Raw genomic sequence first — 12,630 nt, 5'->3', positions numbered from 1 at the left:
GGCCTGGCTGAGCCTGAGGACTCTGCTGTCGCTGGGCCAAACGCACCCCTGGGTCTACTGCCTGGACCTCGGTGGAGTTCCCCTGCTGTGTTTCGGGGGCTGAGATCAGGGGAAGGAGCCCTGCTCATTAGGACACCCTGGGGACTAGCAAGCGTTACACCTAAACGTCATCCCTATGCCTCCTTCCTTTCCCCCGAACCAGCGGCTGGGGTGCTAAGTGACCCTGGGGCCTGATCCAAAGCCCATTGGAGTCAATGGGAGTCTTTCCACTGGCTCCCTGGGCCTTGGATGAGTCCCATAGGGACTTTCACACTCAGACCGAACTCCTCAGGAGCTTACGGATGGGATCGCGCCTACTGTAGGCCAGTTTTCTCGCCCCATCTCTCTGGGGCACCTTTACGTGTAGAGCACTCCAGGGGCTGGAAGGCTGGGACAAGGGGTAACAAGCTCCCATAGTTTCTGATGGTGCCGGACCCAGCGGCCACTCCTCCCCCTGGTTCCCTGAAGTTTAGTTTGTCCCTTTGGATCACCCCTCACTGGGAGAGCAGGAGGGGATCTGAACGCCATGGAGGGGTTCTCTGCCAAAACCGAGCCTGGATGCTTGGGATTTCCTGCCGTGGAATCCACACCCAGCTCACGTCCCTCTGCTGGAGCCAGGGACCCAAACTGCTCTCTTTGGGCAGCCCAGGCTTTCAGAAAAGCTTGTGCTTGGCTGTTGGGCACAATGGGACATGGCTCAGTGGGCTGTCGGTTCCATCCTCCCGGCTCCGCCTGGCACCGGCGCTGGGCGAATCTGTAAAAGACAGGCCGTAGAGAACATGGTCAAGGCGTTCTCCCCTTGTTCTCTCCGTGTTTTAAGACGCCCCTGCCCTCCCAGAAGCTTCATTCTGAAACCCTCACTGTGCGTGCTTTTCCTCCATAGGGTGCACTGTGCTTGACAGATGGTTGTGTGGATAACAAGACCCTCCGCAGTTAGAAGGGGTGCATCAGGGTAGAAACCAACCCCTAGCTACCAGGGTCAGGAGGAAACTTCCGCCTATGGGCTGCTTCTGCCACAGCTGTCCACGCTGGTGGGGTTCTTGCACCTTCCTCCGAAGCATCTGGTGCTACCCACTGCTAGAGACAGGATGCTGGGCTGGCTGGGCCATAGGTCTGAGCCAGTCTGGCACTTCCCCGGTTCTTCAACCTGAGAGCTAGGCACACATTTGCATGAGCATTTATGCATTCAAACAGTGTGTGTGCATGGGTGTGTTCATATGTCTGTGCACATGTGTGCACATGCGTGTGCGCGTGTTCATGTGTGTATGCACACGTGCAAAGAGCCAGTCTGTGCTGCCAGCTGTGGCAGGGTGAGCACGGGCGTGTTACAGAAAGTCAGGCCACCCAATCTTGACAACAAAACCCTAGGGAGCAGCTGCCCAGACTTGCCATCTGGTCTCCTGCTGCGTGGCTTGCCCCTGCGGGCCGTCGGCTCGGTGGCTGCGCTACATGATCTGTGCTCTTCCTTTCAGAAGAAGCTGTGAACGAGGTGAAGCGCCAGGCCATGTCCGAGCTCCAGAAGGCAGTGTCGGATGCGGAGCGCAAAGCCCATGAGCTGATCACTACCGAGCGAGCCAAGATGGAGAGGGCCCTGGCGGAGGCCAAGCGCCAGGCTTCCGAGGACGCGCTGACTGTGATCAATCAGCAGGAGGACTCGAGTGAGGTAGAGGCGAGCTCGCCCCGCTGCGCCGTGCTCGCTAGGGTAGTAAGAGTTTAACCCTTTGCCTGTTGACACCGCGTGCGCCCCCAGCGTGCGAGCCGGGGCTGGAAGCTTGCTGTGAGGGGGCCGCCCCGTTACAACCCCTGAGTTCAAGCATTTCGAGCTCAGGAGCCTGGTTTTAAACCAGATCAGCAGGCAATTCACCCTGCACTGTGGGGGCTTCCCAGCTCCCAGGCCGTGCTCGGCCCATCCTTACCCCAGGTACTGAGGGTTTAGAAAGATCCAATACTGTGAAATCTAACTAGCGTGACCAGCCCAGAGACTGCCTGAAAGTGGCCAGGGAAATGGTACTCTTTGGGGGCCTGAACCTAAGACCTAAGACCGAGGTCTCTTGTGTTCAGTGGGTGCTCGGGATCCTTTGGACGGTTCCATCCCACAGGGGGTGTCTAGCGGGGCTGGGTCTCTCTTCCAGGCTGCACCGCCCCGACGCTGATGTCTCTGCTTTCGCCCTCTCGTACAGAGCTGCTGGAACTGCGGGCGCAAGGCCAGCGAGACCTGCAGCGGGTGCAACACGGCCCGCTACTGCGGCTCCTTCTGCCAGCACAAGGATTGGGAGAAGCACCACCACGTCTGTGGGCAGACTCTGCAGGGCCTCCAGACCTCTGCCGGCGCAGCCCCTTCCTCCGGGGTGGGCTTAGGGGTGGGCTCAGCTCAACCGGACGTGGGGGCCGTCAGCACCTCCATCACCAGCGTGGCCACCATGGCCGCCAGCCCCAGCGAAACCGGCTCGGCTGCTGCGTCGCGCTCCGGCACGCCGGCCACCCCAGCTCCTCTGGAAACAGCATCACGCTAACCGACCCCCCGGCCGGCCAACAGAGGGGAAAGAAACAGAGAAACCTACAGAACGTCACTGCTGCTACTGCTTCTCTCCAAAAGAAAAACTAACTGCATTCAATGCAACTTCCTCAGCTACCTGACTCTTCTGTGACCTCCAAATGACCTCTCGATCTCTCACATGTAATCCTCACGGATCCTCAAACTGGGCTTTAAGTGGAGTTAAGGCAAATACCAATCTTCTCTGTTCTCGCTTCAGTTTTCTATGATTTGGGGAGTTATGATCGTCGTCGTCGGTTTGTTTGTTTTCTTCTTTTCGGACGAGGAATTTGTCCGCAAACTCTACGCACCTTGACTTGGGGAAAGGAAACCCACCAGTCTCTATCCCCCTGGAGATGTGCGCGTGTGTGTGAAATCTCCCTCCCGGTGCGGCCGGGGGACGGCATGATGAAGGATTTCGATTTTAGAAGGCAAGAAACTTCTTCTCTTCTTTTTCGTTTTTCTTTTTTTTTTTTTTTGTAAAAAAAATAAAATAAAATAAAAAATAAAAACATCAAACTCTTTGGCTTTAAGTAAAAAAAAAAATCCAAAAAACAAACAAAACAAAGTAAAACCAAGTAAAGGAAGCTTACCTGTAAACTACCTTGCTAGCTAGCCAAGAACATACCAGACTCACCTCTGCTCCAAAGGAAATCCAAAAACAAACAAACAAAAAAATCCAAACTTTTTTTCCACTGCCAAAGTTTTTTTGGTTCTGTTGTTGGTTATTTTTACTTTTTCGGTTGATGGTTTTGGTTTGTTTTTTGTGAAACAAGGAGCAGCACTTATCCCTTTCAACCAAACCACGACGACTGGCCAAAGGCAAGCCGGCGCTCTTGGACTCCTTGCGTTCTTTGGTGGGGTGGAGTGGGTTCTTGCGCTGGACTCTCAGCATCCACGCATACCTTGAAGGAGGAAGGACGCGCATCTGTGGATTTAAGGAATTTTATTAAAATAAAGCAAAAAAAAAAGATACACAACTTTTGTGCGTGTGTGTGTGTGTGTGTGATGGGGAGTCAACGTTGTGTGCTCCCTCCCTCTGTGGATTATAAACGTGTTTCATTTGCCTAGGAGAGCGTGCTAATGAACAAGAACCTTCAGATCCTGGTCCTGTTCCAGAGAGAGCATCATTTCAAACAGAACTGTGACAATCTGTCGTTGATTCTCCACTGCTTGTCAGAGTGTGAGCAGAAAGCAATTGCACCAGTACCTTCTGCTTCTTGTACTCCTCCACTACCTCTCTCTGCTCTCCATAACCCCACCTCTCTAGCTCCAGTATCTTGTGACTGCCTTTCAACCTTTCGCAGGAAAAAAAAAGACACCTTTTGTTTTTCCCCTTCTAAAGACTCTTTCGATTGCCTGTAGATAGACCCCCTTGCTTTTGTGTCTACTTGTTCTCCAGATGTTTTCTCCAGTCCTGTGATGAACATTGTCATTGGGTCATTTTATTTCGTTTTCTCTTTTTCTTTTCCCACCCCGCACCCCCTCATATGATTTTGCAACAGTTACTAGTAGGAAAGAAAGGAAACAAACAAACACTTGTTCTTAGAGAAGGAAAAAAAGACAATGTAGATTATTTTGCATTTCTTGCATCGTGTATAACGCACAGAGGACGGGAGTGCAATATGGAAAGTGACACGACTGCAGAAAGGGAGAAAGCTAGAGACTGCCCAGCCATGGTCAGGGCAAATATTGTATGTTAATGTGAATGTATATAGTATTGGAAGAGGTCCAAAAATAATAATAATGATAATAATAAAAGAAGAGACGTTTGCCAAATAAAAAAATTAAGATAAACCACTGAAGTATGTAAAGTTTAGGAAATAGGTTTTAAAAAAAAAGCAAAATCCACATGCTCATTAGGAGCATTTGTTTTCTGGAGTTGCAAAATCCATCACGTGTGTTTTTAAAAAAGTAGGGATTTCAAATAAAAAGTTCCCAGTCAGTAGTCATTGCAAAGGGAGGTTTGGCTGAGGGCGATTGACTCAGAACCCTAAGGTGGCTATGTTTGGATGTTTTCCTCTCCCTCACGACGCACCCCTGAACCTCTCCCTTGTTTCTACTGTTTTCAGAAGCACTGTGTGATTCTTTAGAACATCGATTTGGGTTTTGGAACAACAAGGAGTCCTTTGTTTAGCACAATGGATACATGCAGGGCTAGGCGGCATTGTTCAGTCCCACTGCGGTTGGGTCTGCTTTGCCCTTTCTTTTCTAGTTGTGAGCCCTGGATCCGTTAGCTGCATCGCATCCAATGTGAGTCCTCCCTGTTCATTTAGCACTCCACTCAAGCTCCCTCCTGGTTGCTCTGAAGTTGTAAAGACCATGTTGTGTCTCTCCTCAGATGTGCGGCGTGTTCCCATGGAGCAGGTTTGGGCTCGTGGCTGTTTCTCTCAGTGGATGTGGCTCTGATGCCGTTCGGTCATGTCGTCTTGGCTCTGGGACAGGTTGTCCTGGAGAAGAGTGCGGAGGGCTGTGTTTGACGTGTACTTTCAGTGCCTCGGAGGGATGGCTGTAGACGGTGCCGCGTGGTTCTCCGCAGCTGGTGCCGGCTTGTCCTATGATTCTATGATTTCAAAGCAAGACAGACCCAGGCAGGAAGTGGGGATTGAGGAAAGTTGTTAGTGCAACGCTGCAGTCCTTGCACCCTGCTGTCCCCTCCCTCGTCTCAGCTCTCTGCCACAATCAGGGTATCAAATCTTAAGAACCAGGCGTGGATCCCATCCTATTGAAGCCAGCCAGAGTTTTGCTATTGGCTTTGAGCAGGATGAAGTCACAGTTCTTACATCCAAAGTTTTCAGGCTTTGAACACCTGCCAGTTCTGAACTCAGCGAACCCGGCAGCATTTCAACCCGTCCAGTAGCCAACAAGTGCCAGAAGCACCCCCATTCTGTAGCCCTCCTCTCCCCCGCCAGGCCTATACGGTAACGTGTCCTCACATGACAATATGGACACTGTTGGAATGCTGTTGGAAGCAGGGACTGGGGTGGAAGGGCAGTTAAAAATGCACTAGACTTTTTGCTTTAGCTCTCTGCCCTGGCCTGCAATGCAGCTCTTACATCCCTGGGGAATTGTGGAAGACTTTCCTTACCTTCCCCCAACCCCAGGCAAGTGGTCTTTCTAAAGCAGGCCTGAATTCCTGGCTAGTAAGAATCTTCTCCTGGAAAATACCAACCCATGAGCCGCCCACCCCCAAGAGACAGTTCCTCCAAAGTCCCAATTGCAGCTCTCCAGAGGAAGGTCACACCCTCAGTGAGGGATGGGAGGAGAGACACAGTAAGGGACAAAGCAGCCTGTAAATATCTGTGAGCGTAGAACTTCCTCCCCTGGAACTGATTTGCTGTTTGATGCAGGCCAGTCCCAGCAGCAATGCCAGTGACCCGATCTCTCTGCATTACAGAGGGTCTCCCTAGGAAAGACCTGTACTGAGTCTTGAAGCCCGAGAGGAAGCTGTGCAGAGATCGGTCCCTCTGCAGGAGCCATGTGCTGCAAAGCAGTCGGTGGCTTTCCTCATTAGCTGGGCTGGAGCTATTGCTGGGGGTTTGTTTACCAACCATTTGATGGTAGCTTGCAGTGAATCCGGCCAAAGACCTTTTAATGGGCCAAACCTGAGAATTCGTAGCTTCTGTTTGTTTCCTTCCGCAGCCTCATTCATCCAGCGTTAGGTTCTGACCCTGGTTTTCTGACATGCAACACTCGCCCTAAGAACAATTGTTGTGTTTATTTATCAAGTGATATATGTATATTGTCTATTTTTCTTATATTTCATGAAAAGAGGTAATATATAAGAGTTTTCAGATGTAATTACCTGCAGGGTTCGTCCTGCCATTCTTAGTGTTTGTTATTTTTCTAAACCTCCTCTTGTGCTTGAATTTTGGCCACCTCTCTGTCCCATCCGTCTCACATCTGCTCAGCATCTGGACCCTGCCTCTCTACCTCCAACTTGCTTAAAAACCACAGATGACAATTGTATAGAACGGAAATAACCCCATTGTAAAAGAACTCAGTAAGCTTGCCTTCAAACCAAAAGCTCTGGGAGGGGAGAGGTGATCGTGAGGGGAGCCTCTTGCAGAAGTCCAAACCGGAAAGCTTTAAAATAGAGTATTTCAGTGGCCAAAAAACCAATGGGAGCATGCAGCTTCCCAGGCGGTAACTCTCGTGGGCAAGAGGGTGACACAAAGAAAACCGCTCGCTGACTCCCCTGGGTAGGGCTCGAGGATGCATGCAGTTCCAGGCTCTTTCATTGTGAGATGCTCTTGCTAAACCTCCTCAGTCAGAGCTTTCTTATGTGTGGGCTTTGCAGGGTCACCTCATCCTCCTGTGTCCTGCTAATCCCTGATTCTCTCCTCTGCCTCCCATTGCCTGGGAATATTATTCCCAGTGGAATATACAACAGCTGGGAGAATTAACAGCAACCTCAGCCACGGCCATGTCAGCAGGTTTTAAATCACTGGGGCAAAGCAGCATGGTTAGATTGTGTAGTGTGTGTGCAGTGGGCCAGATTCTGCTCTCAGGGACTTACCTGCAAGTGCTTTGTCTCCATGGAGTCTGCAGGGATGTCACTAAGAGCAGAATTTGGGCCACTCCACGGCATATCCACCCTGCCTCATTGCAGGGATCCTAGTGTTACAGTGCGGCCTAGATTGTGTAGGAAAAGGAACTTAACCTAGGCCAAAAATCCAGGGAATGCTGACGCTCCTGGGCCCAGAAGCTGTCCCCATGCATATCACTGGGGGGACGGGTGGAGTGGAAATTGGGATATTTCTCTCTCCTGGATGGTGGCTCTTTGGGCATCTTTTTGTGAAGTTCCTGGAGATGATCAGAAAAGGAAGGGTCAATGTTTTGCCCCTCCCGCAGCCCGTGCCAGGAGATATTTAACCGGGGTGACCCTTCCCACATGGCAGCTCTGCCTGGGGGCAGCAGCAGGAGTGTGAGGGGTAGGGCGCCTGCCGCTTTCCTTCCAGCAGCCATGGAGCAGTGAGGAGAGAAACGGGATGCGCCCAACCCCAGGCAGGGGTGATGGATGGTTCTGTGGCTAAAGAGGGGGTGGGGTCAGAACAACGCCGGGCAGCTCAGCACAAAGGCATCTGGGATCCGGGACAGCCCAAAAGGTGCCATCTCGGGTGGCACCTTGTGTCCTCCAATCCCATTGACGTCATTGGGCATGTGGCTCTCTGCAGGATTGGCTCATGATTTGCAATAAATGTGTGTCTCGGCACGGTATGGCAGTGCATTCGTTCAGGTCACCTTCCTGTTTCCATGGGGCAGAGGGAAGCGGGCGTGTTTTGCAGGTCACTCCTGAGGATGCCAGGTTCTTTCTTGGTGCTGGAGCCCCAGCCCTGCGCTGCACATAGGATCAGAGAGTTTAGAGCATGTGCCCGAGGGGCCGAGCAGTTTATTGACACAGGGATGGTGAGATGGGGATTTTGTTTGGCTTTAAGCGTGACTCACTGCAGACCCATTTCCATGGAGGGCTCTTTAACTTGGGCCCATCCCTCAAGTCTCCAAATTGAAATCCAAGCTGAAACCAAAGCATCTCCCACCTGCCCTGCTCCAGCTGGGCAGAGCCGCACCCCAGGGACCTCATGCCAGCACGGCTCCAGCACGCGAGTGCTGGACGCAGCCATTGGATTGGCTGGCCAGGGTTCATTGGTGATCCTAGACGTTAGAGCTGGAAGAACTCCCTTAGGATCTGTTCAGATCACGCCGGGGTCCGGACAAGACTCTTCCACATGGTGCATTTACTGGGGCTTTGCTTAGTCCTGTTTTAAATAACCAAGTGAGGGATTTTTGTTCCCTGGTCTGCCACGTCTCACTGCCAGGTTTTCCGGATAGTCTGTATTCTCCCTTTCTTAATAGCATCCCATTGCTGCTCGTTACACTCTCTTCTTGCAGCCGCCGTGATTTCTCTCTTGGTGCTTTACCCCCTATCAAATAGATGTGGAGTAGGACTCGAATCATATCCCTCCATCCTTCCTCATTGCTCAGCTCTTCTCATCTCTCCTCCTCCATCAACCCTGCCAGCCCCCTACCAATCCCTCTTGCTTGTCTCTGATGTCCCGGCAGCAAGGTTCTTCCCAGGCACAATCTTCCCGGCAGGAGTCAGGCTGCGCTAGCTCCCGCCTCCCGGGACAGGGGAGCATGGGACGGGCACGGCTGGGTGAACAGGGAAGCACCAAGTGTGCGTCTCCCCGGGGAGGCAGGTGTTGGGAGCACTTCTCAGGGTGCACCTGCGATCTGCACCAACGGTTCTTACATGCCAATTGGTTGGGTCTAATGGCTTGGATACCCCCAGCCCACACCTAGGCTACTTCGAGTCAGTTCCAGCACAGGGGAGTCAGTCTCCCTGAGACTGCCAGAAACACCCTTCCCGTCACACGCTTACCAGCAAACACAGGCAGAAATTACATGGGTGCGATCAATTCTGTAGGAGCAAACCAGAGCCAGTGCTGCTGGGGCAGCTGTCTTGCTCCTGGCCATTCCCCCATTTGAACTCACCATACACTCCTTGTACGTGTACACAGACACACACACACACATTGTACTCCGGTCTTCTCTTTCTCTTTCTTACGATCCTCTTTTTTCTTTATGGACATCCCCACCCAATTTTGTGGCCTTTGTGTTTAGGGTGGGGTGCTTGCCTGAGGTGGGTGGGTATTTCAGCCGGGCTCAGTTTAATTCATGTGTACGCTAGTTACAGAAATGAATGGGAGGAGAAGGAGTTTCCTGGGCTGCAATCCCTGCCCCCTGGTAGGAGCGACCCTTCTTCCCATCTCTGTGCGCTGGTGGTTTTATGTAAGGCAAATCTGGGGGAGCCGGAGGCTGTTTTTGTTTCTTGTAACAAGCCCATCTCTTGGCTTGTCAATTGCTTTGGAGAACAGCAGCAGGACACCCCTGCTTGGGGTGTCAAAAAAACAGACGTAAACACAGCCCAGGGAAAATAAATACAGAGCAAACCCAGGTTCTCAGACTTTCTGCTAAGCCTTTTCAGAGCGGCAGATTCTGGGATCCCATCCAGATCTGGCGTCTGAGCCTCTGAAAGGCGGCTCTGCAGCAGCCATCCAGGAGAATTTGCTCTGATTCCTTACCAAAAACAAACAAACAAAAAACCCACCAGGTGCTCCCAGAATTTCCCCCTTCCTTGCACATTCCCTTGTCCCTGGCTCGGGTGTGACCCAGCCAGCCAACTGCCTGCGATTCAGGAGAGCCCAAGCTGCTCAGCCCAGCCTACGTGTAACTTTGCTGAGCCCCACGAATGAATGTGACCCACCCTCAGTTCTGCTCCTGCTCCCCCATCTCTGAAGTGACTCTGCTGAAAGTCTCGAAAGCCGCTGACATGCCCTGTCAGAAACCAATAACCTGCTGCTGCCAGGCCCGTGTGAGGGGGCTGGGAGGCGATTGACTCGTAAAACTGTGCAATACTTAAATTAAAGGGGGGTGGAGGAGGCATCGCTTGTATAGACTGATGGGCGTGCATGGAAAAAGAGTTTAAAGAGGGGAAAAAACAGAAATCACGCACACCCCCCTCCCACCCCGTTCCCTGCTGTTTGTGGGTTTCCGTGGCCATTCCAGAGACATGACATGATAGGAGGTTTTTTGGCATGCTGCCCCCTCCCCGCGCGGTTCCCTGCTTTCTCTAAGTGTACTGTATGTTTGACCTGTGAAAGATGTAAACATTATGATTCAGGTTATGTCTGTTCTTAACTCTGTATCCGTGGAATAAAGACAATTTAATATCACCCAGGGGTATCTGCTGCTGTGGTTTGTGTTCTGTTCTGCCCCGGCCCTCCTCCCCCAGCGATGTGCCAAACCAGGAGGCCGAGGGGGGGAGCTGGGTTCTATCAGTGTATCTTGGCTGTACCCAGCATGAAGGCCACAATTTTCAAGTGACCAATGATTCTGGTGCCCAACGTGAGATCCTTTTAAGAGGCCTGGTTTTCAAGCAGCGATGATCCCCCACCCACTGGTAATCAAGACCCTTTAAGATGTTTCAAGATGGGTCCCCAAAATCACTTGTTGCTTTTGAAAACCTTGATTCGGAATGGCTCGGCCACTTCCCCTGTTCATAGCGGTGAGGACTGTATCCTGATCAGTGGGACCGGGGTCGGAGGGCCAACGTTCCCTGGAGGGACTCTCTGGTTTTGAGGGGACACCAGCAGAACAGGGGAAGCAATTCAGCCGCATGGGCAGAGCAGTGCACAGGGTTTAATAAAGTTCCACCCTTTTAACTTAACCGGCATTCAGCTTTGCTCTTTGCAGATGAAACAAGGCTGGGGCAAGGCCCGTGGCACCAGAGCTGGGCTGAGGACGAGCTCTTGTGGGTGTCCGGGGTTGGGTCAGGCGGGGCTCTGGTTATGTGCACTGGAGTCTGGCTCCAGACCCGCCAGCTCTGACCTCTCCCAAGTCATCCAGCATTTGAAACAGTGACCCACGCACAAGACTTTGGTCATGCCCAAACCAGGCATAGAGGAGACCCTTTCCAGGCCCAGCAACCAAACCGCGGGGGCAGCTCCTGGCCTCGATGTGTGAACCCCCCACTGAAATCCCAAAGGGGTCTAGATTTGCGCCATCCCTAGCTAACAGCAGGCATATTGCAATGCAGCCCCTACCCCCGCCAAGCGTGCATTCCCATGCTTTGCACATACGGGACAAACTCCCATGTAAGCCCCATCCTCAAACTGTGCCCCCTGGGGCACCTGCTGGTGGGTCCCCAGAGAGCCCAACAGTCAGATGTTGCTGGCACCACCTCTGGATCTCCTTGTTGTCAGCTGCTGCAGCAGATAAAAACATCTGGAAACAAGGAGCAGGGGGCCGCTGCTCCAGGCCGGGGAGGAAAGGAAACAAGAGCCACCAGCTGGAGGGCTGGCACCAGCAAACGGAGGAGGAGTGCAGTTGGGGAAGGGGAATGGGAGCAGGAAGTGGGCCCATTTCAGGGGAGAGGGGTTCACCCCTAGACAGGCCAGGCCAGGCCAGGCCGTGTTGGTTCTCCTGAGAAAGGGCTGAGCCGATTGTGAGGGTGGTAGGGATGTGGTGAACCAGTGCACTCGCCCCCCGTCCCCGTCCCCAGGCAACCAGGCCAATGCCCCCAGCTCAACCAGCACTACTCACTCCGGAGCAGGGCGGACGGACACTTTGTACTGCTCTGCCCCCCGCCAGGGGGCTTGCCACTGCTGGGACCCACAGTCCTCATTATTTTGGCTTCAGGTGAATAAGCCCTGTGTATAGCAGGCTGGTTCCTCCACCATGGAGTTGCAGCCACCTCTGGGGTGAACCGCAGCAGCCTCACTCAATGCATCTCAGTCCTGACCTGCAGCCCCCCATTGCTCTCCTGCCCCCCTCTCCCCAGTGTTGACAGTAGAGGGGAGCTTCGCAATGCCACGGACACTAAATGTCTGAGTACGAAAACTACTGGAGGTGAGCTTCATTTCAGGGCCAGCAATGTTCTGTGCAGGGCCCAGAGCCGTGCACTGGTGTCAAACATGGGGGCGGATGCCCTGGTGACTGGCTTGGAAATGCTGGGCTGAAAGGCTTCTTACCAGAGCAGTATTGGCTGCGGGGCTGAGACAGCAGAGGCCAAGGCCCTGCTCCAGCTGTGCACTAAAGCACCAGGTGAGTAATCCCGTTAAGCCCAATGGGGCTGCTCAGATGCTTGAAGTTGACACCTCCTTCCCTGGATTGGGGCCCAAATAAAGAGCATCCCAGACACATACACACAGCTCTGCCAATGCACGGCCACTCCAGCTGGCAGGGATCCCCGTTGCAGTCTCGGGGGCCATACACATCTTGGTGCGAGCCAGTCTGGATTCAAAGGCAGGCTCCTGGGGAGAGGTAGAATGCTAGTATTGATTTAGTTCCCTCCACCACCTAAGCCTCCCATCCCCAAAAAACCCTGGGCAGAGAGGCATCAGTGCACCCTTACAGGGCGGGAAGTAGCAGTGACATGACCTGCAAGCAGCTCAGAGGGGAATGCAAAAAGAACAGGAGGACTTGTGGCACCCTAGAGACGAACAAATTTATTTGAGCATGAGCTTTCACGAGCTACAGCTCACTTCATCGGATGC

General features: G+C 52.8%; 1 protein-coding gene across 11 annotated transcripts in view; it reads left to right on the top strand.

The window, feature by feature from the left end:
• CBFA2T3 (CBFA2/RUNX1 partner transcriptional co-repressor 3) overlaps nt 1-10,306 on the top strand; it is a 109,950-nt gene extending 99,644 nt beyond the window's left edge. For 4 of the 11 annotated variants that reach the window (XM_074968929.1, XM_074968937.1, XM_074968935.1 and 1 more), the window contains 2 exons: nt 1,512-1,741; nt 2,220-10,306. In XM_074968929.1, coding sequence (XP_074825030.1) covers nt 1,512-1,741; nt 2,220-2,552 — 563 coding nt within the window. In that variant the 3' untranslated portion in view covers nt 2,553-10,306. Of the gene's footprint in view, nt 1-1,511; nt 1,742-2,171 lie in introns of all 11 variants that reach the window. The other 7 variants (XM_074968933.1, XM_074968936.1, XM_074968931.1 and 4 more) reach the window with 5 other exon arrangements.
• Nucleotides 10,307-12,630: the final 2,324 nt, after the last annotated feature.

The sequence above is a fragment of the Natator depressus genome, chromosome 12, assembly GCF_965152275.1.
Source record: "Natator depressus isolate rNatDep1 chromosome 12, rNatDep2.hap1, whole genome shotgun sequence".
NCBI classification, from domain to species: domain Eukaryota; kingdom Metazoa; phylum Chordata; order Testudines; family Cheloniidae; genus Natator; species Natator depressus.
The sequence above is the reverse complement of the archived record's forward strand: the minus strand, read 5'-3'. Positions and strand labels throughout refer to the sequence as shown.